General features: G+C 40.7%; 2 protein-coding genes across 3 annotated transcripts; one reads left to right on the forward strand and one right to left on the reverse strand.

Moving 5' to 3' along the window:
- Nucleotides 1–1,937: 1,937 nt before the first annotated feature.
- On the reverse strand, nucleotides 1,938–11,401 carry LOC147317538 (RNA-binding protein MEX3B-like). Its single transcript, XM_086314588.1, has 5 exons — nucleotides 10,640–11,401; nucleotides 9,484–9,722; nucleotides 9,250–9,295; nucleotides 5,968–6,683; nucleotides 1,938–5,651 (listed from the first exon to the last, which is right to left on the reverse strand). Exons 1-5 carry the CDS (start codon nucleotides 11,226–11,228, stop codon nucleotides 5,241–5,243), a joined length of 2,001 nt encoding a protein of 666 aa, XP_086170714.1. The 5' UTR covers nucleotides 11,229–11,401; the 3' UTR covers nucleotides 1,938–5,240.
- A 1,680-nt stretch (nucleotides 11,402–13,081) lies between these two features.
- On the forward strand, nucleotides 13,082–18,344 carry tmed7 (transmembrane p24 trafficking protein 7). 2 transcript variants are annotated; one of them, XM_086314591.1, is made up of 4 exons: nucleotides 13,082–13,193; nucleotides 13,477–13,672; nucleotides 14,998–15,243; nucleotides 16,211–18,344. In XM_086314591.1, the coding sequence occupies exons 2-4, from the start codon at nucleotides 13,514–13,516 to the stop codon at nucleotides 16,445–16,447; spliced, it is 642 nt and encodes a 213-aa protein (XP_086170717.1). In that variant the 5' UTR covers nucleotides 13,082–13,193; nucleotides 13,477–13,513; the 3' UTR covers nucleotides 16,448–18,344. The 2 variants fall into 2 exon arrangements, with proteins under 2 accessions (XP_086170717.1, XP_086170716.1); XM_086314590.1 differs by having other exon boundaries at nucleotides 13,085–13,201.
- The last annotated feature ends 83 nt before the right edge of the window (nucleotides 18,345–18,427 follow it).

Consider the following 18,427-nt stretch of genomic DNA (forward strand, 5'->3'; position numbering starts at 1 on the left):
GTGATAGATCCTTCTCTGTGGCAGGTCCCAGACTTTGGAATAGTCTCCCCTTTAATATTAGATCTGCTCAAACTCTTGAGCAATTTAAATCTTTACTAAAGACACACTTTTACGCTCTGGCTTTTAACACATTATGACCCAAGCATTTTGGATTTATCTGAATTAGTTAGTATTGTTTCAATTCTTCTATTCTATTGTTTCTATTGTTATTATTGTACTGAATTAGTTAGTATTGTTTCAATTCTTCTATTCTATTGTTTCTATTGTTATTATTGTATTACACTGTAGTTTTTAATTTTATTGTTATTGTTAAGCACTTTGTGCAGCATCGGCTGTTGGAAATGTGCTATATAAATAAATCTGACCTTGACCCTTGACCTTGAATACGTTTTGCAACCGTGTACACCAGGTTATTAAAAAGCATGTGGGGCCATGTTGAACTTTGTAGCCATAATTCCTACAGCACTGCACATCACAGGGACATCATGATCACGGTGGCAGCGTTATGCTTTGGGGCTGATTTTCCTCTGCTGGGACTTGTGCTTTAGTCAGGGTGGTAGAAGTTTTAACACAAGAAGACATCTAAAGATAAAGAACAGTTTTATCTTTTGCTGTAACAAGTTAAAGCATATAATCAACAAAAAAATGACTTCAACAAAGAAGATTTTCAATACCCCATCCACTCAGAGCCCATACCTGAATCCCACCTGTGTCCTGGAGATGCCCTTTGCAAAGAAAAGTGGGTAAATATTGACCCCACCCCCTCATTCAAATGCACTTTTGCTATATTTCATATCTCCCCTCATTCTTCTTTTTGCTCTGTTGCACCCATTTTTTTCCATGTTCGTTTGTCACAGAAGACATTTGGACAACAAATCAAGAAAATGATTTTTAAAGGACATCCATGAGGTCAGAGGACACAGCAGACCCTGCCTTATTTACACGTGTAGTTTTCCAACTGTCACAGCTCAAAACCTCTGGGGCAACAAGCATTCTGTAAATACACACATTCTTTATAATACCAGCAGAACAACGTGCACTTCAGCTGATGTTTAATTAAAAAGAATAGAAGGCACATGTGGGTGGGCTTTTTCAAATTTACTGCCTGATGAAAACCGTTAGCAGTCGTGTACATCTTACGTTCAGTCGTGCTGCCTCTAATATCTGATTTCTTTCTGTACAAGGCTGGATATTTGAGTGGTGTGAAATAAATAAAAGAAACACAAGTACAAAAATCCCTACGGCTACTGTAAAACATATGGAAAAAGTAATGTAGAGAAAGCCATAAAAAATGGATGTAAAAAACGCTCCAACACTGACACACACTGTATTTCTATTTTTTTGCTTTATCTACAGAGATGATGAGCGGCAAATTATTGAATCTATAAAAAAAACCAAAAACAACAACTATGTGCTGTGTTTCCAAACTGGAATTTCTAATCACAATTTCTAACTTCACCCTAGTCTGAGCAGCAGAATTCAAAGAACAAAGTCCTCGTGCTATTTAACGCTTACCCAACTCCATATCAATATTTTTTTCAAAGGCTGCACTTTGCATCGTTCTTTTTTCTGCAATCTTGATCCAATAATTCAATTTTTGCAGGTCCTGAGGGACATTAATGCTCACTAGTGAGGAGTGTGGTGCTGCTTTCGTCAGGAATACCTGTTAAAATGAAAGCTTATTTCTGCCACTGGTGGGAAAAAAAACAAAAAAACAAACCCTTCTCATAAGAGTTTCAAGGTTAGCGTTCCAAAATTTCAACTTACTTAGAAGTCTGAGTTGAACTTTTGAGATAATAACTTAAAATTTCACCTGAACCTTCCCACTCAATCGCAAAAAACATCCTCCCGTATGTTGTAATTCTGATGAAATCTGAACTCCTCGTGAAAACAATCCCACGGGAAATATGAAAAGAAAAAAATGACAGCAGTCTGGCATGGCTTAAAATGAAACAGTCTTTATTAAGTAACTTTAATATCAGAAAAATAAAACTCTTAAATTCTCTTTACAGCAAATATATAATATCAGTGCTTTGGCCACAATAACTTAAAAGGCCGTTATAAAATATAGTCTGCTTTTAAACTCCTGACTCAATTTGAAAGAATTTATATGCCATAAGACTCCCCCTACATATACATAACAAAAGTAGTAAAATTAGCAAATACTTTGAACTGTTGGTACAGCTTAACAATATATGTATTTATATAGAGATAATCTAAGATACATTTTAATAGTATACCGTTCTTAATTTGGTGGTGTACAGACATGACAGGCAGCTTGGATCCTTGGCCTTTTTACAGTTGCAGTGTGATGCTTTACATTGGCGGTAAATTATGAAGACATGCTCGTGATGCACATTCCATTTTCCACTAGGTTTAAACGGCAGCTATCAATACTATTATGATCAATACTGTAAACTAATACCTAGACTACAAGCAGACAGCACTGACACTCTCCTGCGTGGAAACATGTCTGTGTTTCCAACTCTTCGTTCACCTAATCACTCAGAAAATTAAAGAAAAAAAAGAAACATTTTTTTACAAAAATCTTATTGTAAACATTTTAAAGATATATATATTTATGTATATATGAAATGTAACAAAATAAAAATAAGTTCTGTATATTTATCAGTCATTAACAGTAACATTATATAATACATACACAAAAATGTAAATAGATTCATATCGATAAACTGAGGGCCGACAGTGTATTGCATTCCCTCAGAGAGAGAAAGACTAAAAGGAGATCGGCTCATCGTAGAGCTGAGAATACAACGGGACGGATGGATGACCCAAAGAGGGGGGCAGAAGCGGGACTTGTTTGGTTGCATTTTGTTATGAAAGCCAAGATGATGGATATTAAAAAGAAACGGAGCAAAGCTGTGTAAAAACTCCCAAAATACTGTTTACAGCTGGAATGCTAGAGGGACTGCAATCCAGTGTCCACACACCAGAGAGACAGCACTGACCTAATGTAGTGCGAGCGCAGTCCGAGCTGAACTCGTTCCAGTGCTTCCCCCTTTTAAAAGTGTCCGTGAGCTCATTCTGTCCTGTACTAGTCACAGATATTTAAAGCTACGATTTGAGATGAGAAGGTGAGAGGAAAGTCGATAACATGCCTGTCCCGGCCAGTCAATAGTGTGATATGATAATGGGGAAGCTCTGTGCTTAGTAGTGCACAGGACAAAAGCAACTGAGCTGGTTAAAGGTGAAGTGTGTACCGTTAAAACATCTCATTAAAGAACTGAAATGTAATAGGAATAAAAAACTAAAATAAACAGACGGATTATTTCTGTCTACAAGTTTAACCCCAAAGTTTGTTTGTTTGAAACCCGAGAAGCTTCACTTAGTGCTTCGTGCTGAGATGAATTTTGCATAGGCCTGGCAGAAGAGACGTGGGATTACAAAAGTGAAGCAACGAGCGGCCTTCATCTCAGTTTTGCATCCCATTGGAATCATTTTCCTGACTTCCAACCGAAAAGCTGTGAAGAGACAGCCACGGGGTGGAGCCGTCCAAACGAGTCGACATTCAAGTGAAAGAGAAGGATATTACTGAGATGTCTACAAAAAGAAAAGAATCAGTAGCCTGCCTGTACAGTACAGGGATTTGTTCCAGATCACAGCTGTCTTCATAGTTTCAGAAAAATCTCTTTTTTGCTCCCAGGTGTGATTTAAGTAAGAGTAAATACTTTAACAACAGGGAGGAGGAATGTTTCCAAAGGTACAAGCTGTGCATATCTGTTTTTGGCTGAAAAACAGTACTTTGTTTCCATACAAGGTCGTAACGGACATATAAATTAGAAGTAAATAAACTCAGGTGGGGGTGGGGAAATGTGACAACAGAAATGGACAAAATAAGAAAGTTTGGTGCCAAAAAATATGAACGCAACACTCGATATCAGCTTGGGAAAATAGGAAGCGAAAGAAAGCGTCCTCGTGAGACAAGATTTGTTCCAGCGAGGAGCGTCTTGGGAGACTGAACCTCGACAAATATATTAAGACTTCGGTCTGTCAGCTTGTGTTCTTTTGAGCCCGAAAATCTGGATCTGAAGATAGTGTTGTGAATTCATTACTGGCTTCCCAAAAAAAGGCCACAAGTTTGTTTAAAGATAGAGCAACGCCATGTGTCCGCTGAACCGGTTTACTTCTGTTTACACTCAGAGTGGAATTAGGCACAAGTTTACCGTAAACAGTTTGTAAGTATAAGTGGAAAGCAACGTGGCGATACTGAAGCGGTATCTCGACCCCAAAAGTAATAAAAAAAGTTACTCACTTGTCGGTGTTATTCTGGGAAAAGAATAAAGAAATGAGGCAACGAGAGATTGCCGTTGGAGTGCGACAACTTTCAAATTGTAGTTAATAAAGTCAAAACACGCCGCGGGTGTGTGTCCGCGTGTGTTACACTGTTATTATATTAGCAGTACTCAAAACCTCTCATTCAAGTCCTATTGAATGTAAACATCCTTTTTAAAGACGCGCAGGTGTGCGCCGGTAGCCTGATGATATTTGCACCAATCATCTGGGAAACATGAATTCTGAAAAGACGACCTACGCTGTATCAGATTTACTGCATTAACTTGGTTTTTTGTTTGTTTGTTTTTAAGTAACAAGAAGAACACTATTTTTCCTTAATAGTGTAGTTATACAGTCACATGTGGAACTCATGGAAACTCATTTGCCTCTACTTTTTATTATTATTTTTTTTTTTACTTAAAATAAAGGCAAAGGGTCTTGGCCATAATTCAATGTATTTTAAAGAAGAAATAAAAACGTTTGAGATGTAGACAAAAAAGGCCAATAGAATTCAAACTCAATTTAAAACAAATAAAATTATAGGTAGGTACAAAAAAATAACAATAACTAAAGATTTTAAGGACAAAAAAGAAAATATGAATCAAAAAAATATATCTATCCCAACCCCACCCTCCCCCCAATGCTACATAGAGGGTTTCGAACCCTCTCGTTGATCAATCAAGGAAGAAGACTTCACAATACCAGGCACGTGAACGGGCTCAGCACCCTAACCTCGGCCCTAAATCAACATCATTCCTTATTCACCTACTCTGCTTCACCAGCTTAAAGGAAGCCAGATGAGAATTACACTTAGACACTGACCTGGGGTCAGTTTTGTATTTCCCTCCCCTACACACACACACGTCATGAACCATAAGTGTTGGGCAGGCTGATCTCTAATCAGTTATAAAGGAAATTAAGGGGAAAAAAAGAGAAGAAGAAGAAAATCACATATTGTGAAGCTGAATGGCCTGGGTGGCTGGGGACAGACACTCAGGGCACACAGCATCTGGACCCTGGCATATCTGGGTGGCACAATTTAGACAGAAGAGGTTATGGCCGCAAGGAACCAAGGCGGCGATCGCCTGGTTATTCATACACTGGACGCACAAATCCTGTCCCCTCCCTGTTGATCCGAGCCCCAGTCGATAGGCGAGCGAGGATTCGGGAGGGGAGGAAGAGGAGGCGGTGCTTTCACTTGAGGAGGAGAAGGCTGAGCTGTAAGAGGGGAACCTGTGAGCGTCGAGAGCCCCGGCCGAGCCAAACGGTCCCCGGTGAACACGCTGGGCCTGAGGATGCTCCAGGGCATCGGTCCCAGAGAAGGTTGGCGAGAGCCGGGGTGTCCCAGGCTGGCTTGTCTGGAGACATCATAGGTGTTGAAGATTAGATAAATGGACACCATCAAAAAGTTTATGTTAAAATTGAGCTATGCAGGCAAATAAGTTAGTGAGAAACAACATATTAACTTAGCTTACCAAGTTTTATATCCACCATCATTTTTTAAGGGATTTCTAATGTTATAACAAAATCCTTATAAATGCACATCTGTGATAAATCACAGTTCTGAGCCTGCAATTTGCATATCAAACTCCCCCTGCACGCTGCTGACCATAAAAAGACTAAAATAAAACTGCACAGGAGGCCATAAAACTGCAGCTGTTAAATTTCTCTTACCTGAGATTGAAGAGCATCAAAGGCCTGGAGGGGCTGGTGGTCCACAAAGGGGCTCCAGATGTGTGGCTGTGCAGTAGGGTGTGACGAATGGGCAGTGGAAATGGTTAATGGGTCAAATCCTGAGGAGGAGCCTCCACCTCCCAGCCCAACCAGCTCCTCAGACCCCACGGGAAGAAGGCCCTCGCCAAACCAGAAACTTGCACTGCCGCCATTGCTGTTGTTGTTAGCGTTGGCATTAAACGGGCCGGTCGGGCTGACGTCTGCCAGTCGGTTGACGTTCCCGCTGCTATAAAAAGAATCGGCTGAGCTGGTGCCGCTGCCCAGGGAGCTGGAGCTGTCGTTGCGGTAGTTGGAAGACATCCTGGCGCCATTGTTGATATTGCTATTGACTCGCTGAGTACCGCTGATGTTTAGTGGCAGCAAGCCACCGCCGCCTGGTGATGATGCAACTGCCTGAAGCCATCCGGCCTCTCCCAAAACAGCCGATGTCTCGAAGCTGACATCTGTCCCGTTGAACTGAAAGTCATTGTTGTCTACACCTGGAGCCTCGATGCCCCCACAGGTTCCGGTGCGGAGGGCGATATGGGCCTCTATCTCCTCCCTCGCCCGGTCCACGTTTTCTGGCATGCCCGTAACCTCGAACACTGGCTCTTTGTCCCGGCTCGGCGTCACAATGTAGGTGTGGGTCTGCTGCTGAATGCGTTTTATGGTTGCTCCTGAAAGATATGACCAGACCAGCTCTTTCACTCAAAACATGAGAGACACATGTTCAATACAAAGACTCAATCAACGTTCTGCTCACTTTGCAACATGACTGTCGGTTATAGTTTGAAGTGGATATAATATGTTCATTTTCACATTTTCAAGAGTCTGAATATGACGTGGGCGGGGCTTAGGTCCTCATAGTCAGAGCAGTGAGATTGCTGTATTGGGGATATACCCCTCCCCCCTTTGACGTCACACAGATACAAGAGTAGAAAAAAAGTGCTTGAACAAAAGTGTCACCTAACCTTAACCTCATGATCAGAAACTTTGTCCATGTTTAATATGAGCAGCCACCAATGTAAAGCAAACAAATGGCACATGGACACTTAATTTTTAGTAGCTGGTGGTACAAATCTCATAAATCAAATAATAGTCCATCAAAATCTCAGACTGCATCACTAACAGCTCTGTGTACTTGTTTGTCTTTTAACAACTGCAGCTTGACAATCTGACAAAATAGGCCAAGCTGAGTCACACAGAAACTGCAGTCACAGCTAAATACTCAAGATTTTAATCACAACGACAGTAGGGCTGGGCTATATCATACCGTTCATGATGATACCGGTGTAATTTTGGGCAACGATAGGAAAATGAAATATCACGATAGAATATGGTAAAACGCGCATGTGCAGTGCCTTTGTTTACATACACACATGGCAGAAAAAGCAGAATGAGAAGAGCGAAAGTGGATCGTTAAATGAAACGGATGAACCAGAATTGGTTTGTAAAAATGCTGCAACTTCAGTGGTGTGGAACTGGTTTAGCTTTCGTCCGTCAGATACACAACAAAGCACTATTTTTGGTAGCGCATGCTAGCGGGCCGTCGTTATTACCGTGTTGTTTGGAAAATACGGCACACTTAAAATCAATCATTTGATTTTCCTGAAAATCGACAGTGCCCCTTATAATCCCATGTGCCTTATGTATGAATTCTGGTTGTGTTTACTGACCTCGAAACGATTTTATGTGGTACACCGCACTCGAAAATCTGTCGAATGTTTTAGTACGACTTTGCTAAGCTACGAACCCGCACCGCTTGATGGATTGTCGGAGCATTACGGCTATCGTAGACAGGAGTCTCGCGGAGTGATACGTACTGCGCTTCAACATAATATTACCGTATTGTGTGTGTATAACCTCTTTTTAAGTTTCGTGGATATTATACATGGTTATACTGAGAATATGTCGGCCAATTTCCACTGGAAATGCCTTTTGGTTAAACTGTCAGCAAGGAATTTGCACTGTTAAGTTTTTATATAACTTTAATGCACATAAAAAAAACAGCTGCTTGTTTAAGTGAAAATACATTGATGGGTTTTTTTGCACAAATAAAGTTGTGGAGTTGTAAAGTATTTTGTCTAGTGTCAATTATATCGTCAGTTACATCGTTATCGCAAATTTTCAAATGTATATCGTGATAAATATTTCTGGTCATATCGCCCTGCTCTAAACGACAGTATTGTGCATTTACGGCAGTTACACTTGTTTCTTGGTTGTTGTTTTTTTTATAGATTTTTTTTTTTGGACAGGACAGGAGAGAAGCTTGGAGAAAGACATAACTCAAAAGCGGGCCTCAGCATTAACCTTATAGCATATGCATCACCGTTGCTCAACCCAGTGAGTCAAACCAGCGCCCCACACTCAGATCTATTTAATCATTGTGTGTGTTGCTTTGAAAATGGAAACAGCACAGCTGTGCAGTAATTACAGTGCTCAACTACAGGCTGGCCTACTGACTCATCTGGCTGAAATCCACACCACCTGACCAAAACACTGAATTCAGATCCAGTGTGGAAACCTTATCAAATGTCAATACTGTGTTTTTAACCGAGAACAATATCCTAGAGTGCATTTTGATGCTTGTAAATACTCCACAGCACACCTCTCGACTCTGTGTTTGTGTGACGCAGTGTTTCATCCTAAATTTTCAACTCCAGTGACTTTTTTTGACACGTCACCACTTCCTCTACAGGTATTATCGCAAGTTTGGTTGGTTTAACAAACAAAAAAACAGCCCATGCTATTTGACACACAGCTGGTAATGTCAACAGGGCAAAGAGTTAAAGACAGTGAGCAAATCATAATCAGCCTCAGGGCTTTTTCCACACACAGGTGCTAATGTGTACAAAGACTAGCTGAGAGCGACAGGGAATCTTCTGGACTTGAGCTGATGGATATCAAGATGCAGAGGCTTTTAGAAATACAGGATATCCATTAGACAACACAGAAACAGAAAGCCGTTAGATGTGGGGCCTGATAGCAGAGCTACACAACTGAACAGTCCCATAGTGCCTATATCATCCAAAAAACACTTTTAGTCTGCATCTACTAACATGAAATTTGTTTTTCTGACTCTTTTTGTCCTAAATTGTATGTTTCACACCTTTCCTGCCATCTATGCTAAAACAACATATAATTAAGCTAAAGGGCAATTCTGATTTTTGTTTTAGAGACTTTCTTTAAAACTATGACTTTCAGCAGTTACATACATGCAAACAATACAAATTAAATACCCACCTTTAGGACCCACAACCAACCCAACAACACGATATGGTACCCGCACCTGTACAGTTAAAACGATAAAGGTTAGCTACACCACACTTTAAAATACAAAACACAACAGAGAGCCTTATTTATACAATAATTTTGCCTAGATACTGACACTAATAACACAGAGTCATCCTAACGGTTGTTCTCAACCCCTGAATGACTTCTTTTTTTTTTTTTTCATTTAAAGTCAAGCTTGCTGACCTGAATGGTAGTCCGTCCAGGTAAAGCCGGAGTCCCGAGGCTGGCTCCTGCAGTAAGAGGGCCAGTCCTGTTCCGAGAGGCTCTGATAAGGGAAAAGTGCTCAGCCGCAGACATGATCTCCCTTTTAGCCATGGCCACATCTTCTTTACGCCCCGTCACAACAAAGACTGGCTGTTCCCCCCTCACTGGTGTCTTAATGTAGGTGTTGGTCTTGGCTCGAAGTGCCTTGATCTTACAGCCTGTCACATGGGCAAGTTAAAAAACACATAAGGGAACCACATTAACCTTCACAAATTCAACATTGAACTCTTGAAACTCTGCATCTCCTAATAAACTAATGAACTAATAAAAGATCATGACACAAGCACTACAGCACAGGTCTCCAGTCATTAATGCCACATAAAAGTTGCATAGCTTATAAATTTAATATTCCATTCAGCAGTGGTTGAGAGTCCAGCATCATTACCAGAGCCATTTCCTGTTGTTGTCAACACCGCAGTCTGTGCACCATCCCCCAACTTACTCTCAAACATAATCACACTGCCCCACTAACCGAGTCCAGCCATCTATGTAAAGTTTAGATAAAACAAAGACCACATATAAGGGTCTAAGAACAGCGAGGGGATGTTTAGCTGAAATCATATCGGTTATGTCACGGAGCTAACTATAACCTGCAGCTGATGTGGCAAAAGAATGGTGCCCTCTCCTCCGAGACAAAGCCCAGGCTGGTTTAGCTCAGCGAAACACGGCTACGGGGAGGCTCACTGACAGCATACCCGTGATATAGGCGAGCTCCTGCACCGAGGCCACAGAGTGGGTTCCGGAGACCAATAAAACTTTAGCTGTAAACTTTTTTCAGGGTGTTGGGCGAGGGTGTTATTGTTGACCCAGTTTGAAGGGGGAGGAATGCTAAGCTAGTAGCTGACTATGCCACTTTTCTTCGCGACGATTTTTTTTTAAAGCTATAACTTAGTTTTATCTCGTTGCTTTTCTGTTCCACGCCTTTAATTAATTAGAAGATAAACTCGCGATTCTTCAAGTTTCTTTATTTTGTCCCTTAATTCGGTCCTGCCTAACTCTCCCCACAAAGTTTAGTCTAAACTCCGTTAGCACCTTAACGTTAGCTCCACAAGCAGTCAAAAAGAAAGCGACTCACCCTGCCTGCCAACGATCTCCGCGACGTGCTCCGAGCTCGGTACGGCCACACACTCGGTCGTGTTTACGCTCTTACGCCGGTTCAACAGTGATGTCTCGGCCTCTCCGTAATCCGGCTCCCCGAACCCGCCGGACGGTAGCATCGTCATGCTGTTAGCCGGCGGGAGAGCGCCGCCGACCGCAGGATCGTCCCGCTCGTCTCCGTTGTATAGCAACACAGTCTCGATGTGCTCCATCCCGGAGCTAGCCGGCCCAGAAAGGAGGTGTTGGTTGCGGTGGTGGGCCTGCGTTAGCAACGAGGAATCGGTTGCAACTAATGGCTCGTCCTCAGCCGCTGCCGTTTTGTTAATTTCGTCTCCCGAGGGCGGACGAGGCAGTGGCAAGGGCTTCAAGTCGAGGACCGTACCGAGGAGGCTGAAATGGGAGAGCGGGAGGTGGTGAAAGGGGAGGCTCTCGTCAGCTAGTTCGGGCGTCTGGCTATGAGCGCCGTGCTGCTCGTCAAGGCCCATACCGGCGAAAGCGTGCAGGAGCGGCGGTGGGACCTCGGACTCTCCCTCATCGGCCTCCAGCAAAGACGTACTACTCGGCATGATGCAAGCCTTTTATTGATATTGCCGGTAATCGTTATGAATAATGAATGAAATTTGTTTGATTACAAAAAATAAAAATAAAAAAGCGACCAGCGCCTGTTCGTTGAAATGTGTGGCTTTGTTTTGTCTTTACGGCGCTCCTCTTCTCTTCTTTATTGAGGCGCATTTACAGCTGGCTTTCGATTATTTGGCGCACTACTGCCCCAAGTGGTATGGAGTGAGCGTCGACCCAATCATTTCAACGTTCAGAAAAGGCGGCGGGGGGGCGTGAAAGTGAAAGACGCAAAGCTGTTCCCAATGCTGTTCCACAGTTGAATATTTTAATGATGTTCCAGTGTGTCTGATGAAAAAGTCATTCCTTTCTCCACACCTACTTTCTCCCACTTTCGTTTAATTAAACTCTAGTCTTTCCTCTTAACCTTTGACTGTTTTTGATACCTTTCATTCGACACCTGCTTCATAATGCATTTGCTTTATTTCCTGCTTAACCATAACCCAACCATAAAATCCATCTAACTGATTTCTGTGGCTTGTTTTGCTTTCACTGCATACACACTGCATGTTCATGTGAAGCTTGTTTTCAGGGTGAGATGCAATTTCACAACTATCAGGAAGATGCACTCAACGTACATTATGAGGGGCGTTGTGTCATGGGAATATTAAAATGATACAACATCTGTGGGTGTTGGCATGGTCTACACCCCAAAAGTATTAAATGAGTACATGAATATTAGATGTGAGAGAAAGACATTGTGGTGTTTTCAGTGTGCGTTTTGTTGGCATAAAGATTGAGAGATAAATATAAATGCTTATAGGGATGGGATGTAAATGTATAATGAAGGCATGGAGAGTTTTTATTTGCAAGGCAAGAGGATCGATGTAAGTCTGGCTCCTTGCCATCTATAACATCTCTAAGTGGAAAAGTGCAAGGGTTTGAAGACAGCTGTCCTGAACATTTAAAAGGTAAGCCTGCTATGAATAGAATGATATAGTTTTGTTTTTGTTTTTCATTCTTACAATTCACAACAGAAATGCTAATATGTACTCAAGAGCAATATTTCTTTTTCATGATTTTAGGGGTTACTTTGCAATGTTCAACTCCAGCAAAAATGTTTTAAAAACAATTTTTTCTATATATTTGTTTTAAACACACAGGGAAAATAGATCATTATCTGGCACGATAACCTTTAAAATCAAGTCTACTACATATTGTGAATGAAAACTATCCACTAATATTTAAGTCAGGCATTCATTTTACACCATACAGAAAGGACCCAAAGTAGAGCTCAAAGTAGTTTGGAAAAGTGGTCTAAACCCATAATGCAACTGAGAAAATGAGCCAAAATGTTTTTCTAGTAATAAATGAAATCAAAATTTTCCTTTCAACAACCAAATATACTTCTTCACACATTCATCCACATACAGGTAAATTTTAAAGATTATTTCACCCCCTTACTCCTTATATATTGTGTCATTATATAAAAATAAATGAATATAAAACTTAAGGCACAGTGTAATAACAAAAAAGACAAAACAAACAAGACAAATCAAACAAACAAAAAAAGATGTTTTGTTGCCAGAGTGTGACGCTGTCATAGGGGTTAAATATCCCAAATTGTTACGAAACATTTAATGTGTCTAATGAAATTTGGTTATAAGTAACATAAATGTAACCACCATGCTATACCGATAGGGCTTAAGCAGCATTTCTACTCCATTCAAACTGCCTTCACTTTCATTTTAACCGGCGGCCACGTTGGAGCCCTGGATTCAGGTACTAAAAGGGAAGCTACGCTTTGCTCACACTTACGTGGTTGTGGCCCACGTGATGTTACAATGGCTCCTCCTTTTATGTTTTTCCACCAGTGAGAGCAAGCAAAGGCGGGCTTTTACGGATGACGGCCAATGAGATGTGTCGTTAGTAATACGCGTCTTAGCATTAGTTGCATCCGGGTGAGGACTGGGGTGAGTAGGTAATTCTAAGTAAAACATAATCTAAAATCGTAAATATTTGGATTTATTTTAACGCCTGTTACTACTTATATCCTAATAAAACAACAACACAGCAACCATTGAAACATATTACAAATCCCGAGCTTCTTTCTTTCTCTAAAATATAAAGACCAGCTAGCTCGCTAGTTAGCTTTAAGCTAGCAGCTAGCCGCTTATATCAGTGTCCGGGTTTTCCTTGTCGGTATTTTCGCCACCTTCGGTGACGGTTTTAGTTTTAAATCTGTTGTTTTTACAGTTTTTTTCTTAGAAGCTGTCGGCTCTCAGTCTTCAGGATGCACGGATCGCTTCGGGTGTTGCTTCAGGTGCTCTGGGCCCAGCTGCTTTGTGGGTGGGTGCTCGGCTCCGAGCTAACTTTTGAGCTGCCAGACAACGCTAAACAGTGTTTCTACGAAGACATCATCATGGGCACCAAATGCACCCTGGAGTTCCAGGTGCGTGTCTGTTCTTTCGATCCCTCCCATCCATGCGAATCATCCTTGTCGTTTTCCCCCCCAAATTAAATCGAGTATAGATTGTCCCCTTGAAATCTGTATCAGGCGTCAAAGATGAAAACCCAGGGACATGAACAGCTTCATGTGCATGTCTGATAAACATTAGAAATGTAAACCAACTCAGTTACTGTACTTCTACCTGAAAGATCTTCAGGTAAATATTTAAATTTAATAAGAGGTGTCCAGATAGCAGCAGGCCTAGTTATAAGTAATAAATACTATTAAATGATCTTGTTCATTATCTGTGACATGTGCCTTAAACATTTCACTAGAACCACACACACACACACATGCAGGGTGTATAACAAACACAAGAAGTGGCTGATATTGAAAGATTCTACCAATGGCTGGTTAAAGCTTGACAGGGTAGACGGCACAGAAACACTACTCATGGTAGCAAAAGATCCTTAGAGGTCGAGGTCTATCATACAGGCTGTGCAAAGATACCCCAGAGATAATCCAGCACATAACAGCAGAGTGCAAGATGCTAGCAGGTAGGGCATACATTGAACACCATAACCAAGTGTGTAGCATCGTATACAGGAACATCTTTGACGAGTATGGTCTGGAAATCCGGAGGTCAAAATGGGATACACCCCAAAGGTGATTGAGAGTAACTCAAGCTAACATCCATTTAGACCTCCAGATGCAGACAAACAAACTGGTGATGGTTAACCAATCAAATATAATGTCCACATGGTGGACCATCAGAGGAAGAAGGCCACGGTGATGGATGTAGCTATACCAAGTGAATCAAGAAGAAGGAATACAAGAAGCTTGAGAAATACCAAGGGCTGACGAGCCCACAGGTCGAGTGGGGAATTATTGTACAAGTATGCATTAGGATCATAGTGTTGTGTTATTTTTAAAGTGCAATAATCACATACTGGTGCCTCAAGTGTATTTGCCAAAAAAGAGAAAAAGTGCAATAAATGAAGATTAATCTGGGTGATTGTTTTTATTTTTAATTGTGTGCATAATTAGCCTGTAATAACAATCTGATGATATATAACTTTTCACTGTCCACTTTCTGCTGTAACAAAACAAATGTTGGGGCAGTTGTTTTAAACTCTGTTTCTACACTGTGTTCAGATTAATTTGCACTGACACTGAAAACATGTGTAGGACTCAGACATGAAATTGATAAAGAATCTGACCTGTAAGCAAAAACGCTATCCATATATATTTTTAAAAACACTTTGTCAGTATCCATCCTACCCCTCCTTGGCTTTGTTACTCATTCCTTCTGTGCTTTCGATTCCCAGGTGGTGACCGGTGGTCATTACGATGTGGACTGCCGCTTGGAGGACCCAGATGGCACAACACTCTATAAGGAGATGAAGAAGCAATATGACAGCTTTACCTTCACAGCAGCCAAGAACGGCACCTACAAATTCTGCTTCAGCAATGAGTTCTCCACCTTCACCCATAAGACAGTTTACTTTGACTTCCAGGTTGGCGATGACCCTCCACTTTTCCCCAACGAGAACAGAGTCACTGCTCTTACTCAGGTAAACTGTGAGGATGCACACATAAACCTGTTAACTGCCTGTTTCTCTCACTGATGTTTCCTTCATTGTATTTGTTAGGGCGAAATAACCTAAACGGTTACCCTGTCTTCATCCTGGTTGCACAAATGAACCAACACAGTTTCTTTAAATTAAAAGCAAATAAATCCTGGTGATAAATAACCCCCAAAAAGCAGAGCAGCCACCTTGCAGAGTTTGTTTATTTTATTCAGATAGAAAGGGTCACCAGACAAGCTTTATCTGTAAATGAAATCTCAGTACTGTGGCTACTCTCACAAGATAATATCAACTAAAAGAAGGCTGAAATTTGGTGATGTAGCAAGACGGTGATCCTAACCAGTGATCTACCAAAGAACGATTTTAAACAAACAAAAAAAAGACATTTGGAGAGACCCAGACAAACCCAGAAAATGACCGTTTGAACTTTGTGCAATTACTTCAGGGAAGCTGATTACATCCTAAAAATATGGCTGAGCTGGAGTCATTCTTTTTAGAATAATGGGGGGAAAATTCCTGCTAAATGTTGCAGATGTTAGTCCCCTCCTTCTGGAAATGTCTGACCTTATCACCTTTTTGTGTTTCATTAGATTAAGTAAATGATGGTTGTCATTTATCAGGCACAAAACTAAAGGCAGAAAAAGACAGCAAGATGTGGGATGTTCAAATACTGAAATATATGTCTGTTCAGACAGACTAGAAAAAGCACAAAATATCATCTGCCTACTGTAATATTAGCTAAGGAAATATAATTAAAAAGCACTGCCAAAACCACTGTTGCCAAAAGAATACCAATGATATAAATACAAGAACCACCCCTCCCTTAAGTGACAGACTCATATTTATCAGCCCTGCAGATTTAATGTTCCTGGTGGATGAATTTAGTAAATATTTTCAGCCATCTTCCAAAAATCTAAAATCAGTTTTGTTTTCCAATCTTCACCATTTACAGATGGAGTCAGCCTGCGTGTCCATCCATGAGGCTCTGAAGTCGGTGATCGACTATCAGACACACTTTCGCCTCCGTGAGGCCCAGGGACGCAGTCGCGCCGAGGACCTCAATACCCGCGTCGCTTTCTGGTCCATCGGAGAAGCCATTATCCTTCTGGTGGTCAGCATCAGCCAGGTGGTCTTGCTGCGAAGCTTCTTCTCTGACAAGAAGACCACGACAACGCGTGTGGGCTCATAACAGCCTCTGAGATCTGACTCATCACTTCCTTTGTCTGTTCTTGAGCTTGTGTGCATGGAGTGCATAGGAACAGCCGCGCTGATCTGTAATTGAATCATATCAAGCGGCCAGGTCCTACAATCTGATGCGGCCTCTTAAATCAGTACAGCTGTTCTTACAACTTTATGCAAATTAGTCTTGAGGAGAAAAAATAGTTGTGGGTTAAAAGTGTTTTTGAGGATTAAAAAAAAAACAGGAGGAAGACTTGATTGTGTTGCTTGTAACTATCTGTATTTGAAGCAGTTCAAGCACCGGCCATATAGCTAAAGAAAAACTTTAAGTCATTTGAATATTTGAAATGATTTCTAAATGTGTTCTTATTTTAAATGTGTCCTTTTCTAACCCCTGTCTTCATGATCTGTTCCAATTTTCATCCCAAACTGCTCTGAAATAAGCACCCAAGTGGATACTGGGACTAAATGTAGTCATATTATAAGGATACTGCAGATATTTGTCTTTATCTGCACTAGCTCTCAAAAGCCACACTCTCAGTGCGAAGGTTGGATTTGTTTATGAAAAATCTGTTGCATTTTTTTCCTGTGTTACTAAAACTCACTTTATTAAGTGAGAAATGGTAGATGTTGTGTTTTTTGTTTTGATCGGCTTTGCCATTTTAGATAGTAGTTAGAAAGGAGTTTGCTGTGCTCTGCAGAGAGTAAGCAGTCCTTTAATCCAATATTAGTTTGACACCCTTTGTTCATAAGGTGGTTGTTGGGTTGAAGGATTGAATTAAAGTGCAGAAGGTATACCACGAGTGACTGCAAACCTAATTCCTTAAAGAAAATCTCTATAAATTAAAAGTACGTTTTTGCTTTGTTTCCATTTGCTCTCTTTTACATTGGGGGAAATATTGATCGGTTTAAGTGTGCAACATAAATTCTAACATATGGGATGTAGGTTTTTTTTGTTGTTGTTGTTTTTTATTATTACATCTGTGTGACTCTGTGGCAGACAAAAAAGAAATGACTCATTCTTGTATTTAAAACCGCATCGTTTTGTCTGTTAAGTGGCAATCCCAGCTGTTAGAGGTGCACCAGTTCCTTAAGTCACTGTCTTTCTTTGAGCCGACGCTGTCCATTTGGTTTTGTACAACAATATTGTAACATTTGTGTGGTCGGAAGAATTGTTGCTTGAATAGAAGATAATTCAAGTGAATACGAGTTATAATTTGATGTTTCAAAACTCTCATCTCACCCTTTTTTGACATTTATTTAGCAGTGCAGAAAGAAATCTTAAACATGCATGTTTATTTTTAGGGGTTTCACTACAAATTTCGGTGAGCAGTTTTTTTGTACTAGTGTAGGTCACATGCAATGGTTTATGGGCTTAGTTCACCTGGGTGGTTTGACTTTCAGGCAGGAATCACGTGGATCTTTATTTGTGGTTTACAAACATCTTACTGTAAATGTATCTCTTTCACATAGACATTGGCTAAAGCACAAGTATAAAGAAGCTGTTTTAACCTACATAATTTTACTATACACAGCTATATGAAAAGAGATGAGAACAGATCGAAAGCTAAAAGATTGTGGTTATATGTTAAACCTTTTCAGTCAGGGATGGGAAAAGAAAAAAAAATTCAGTGTACAAATATTATCCCACTGAAAGAAGCCAAAAAAGCTTGTTTCATTTTATTGTCCAGGTTTATAGAAGTGTCCTACTTGGGATAGAAGTGATTAAAAACAACAAAAACTTCAAGAACAATCAATTTGATCTGTTATTCTCTCTCCAGAGGTCGCCATGTTTTATGTGGTGCAATTTTGGCATTTCCATTTGCACAGGTTTAGCTCCGAGGCATTGTGGGAAGTTGTTAAGTTATTGTGGGATGGATGAATAAACTTTTTGTTTAAATGTTAAATTCTGCACTTATTTAGTCACCATTAATTAATAAACTGTACATTGAGGTGTTGGGTTTCTAGATAACACAATCTGCTCATGCTT

This window comes from Aulonocara sp. 'chitande type north' Nkhata Bay, linkage group LG12 (assembly GCF_057382095.1).
Source record: "Aulonocara sp. 'chitande type north' Nkhata Bay isolate Kocher_YH1m ecotype deep benthic linkage group LG12, A_spYH_male_GT1.1, whole genome shotgun sequence".
Lineage (NCBI taxonomy): Eukaryota > Metazoa > Chordata > Actinopteri > Cichliformes > Cichlidae > Aulonocara > Aulonocara sp. 'chitande type north' Nkhata Bay.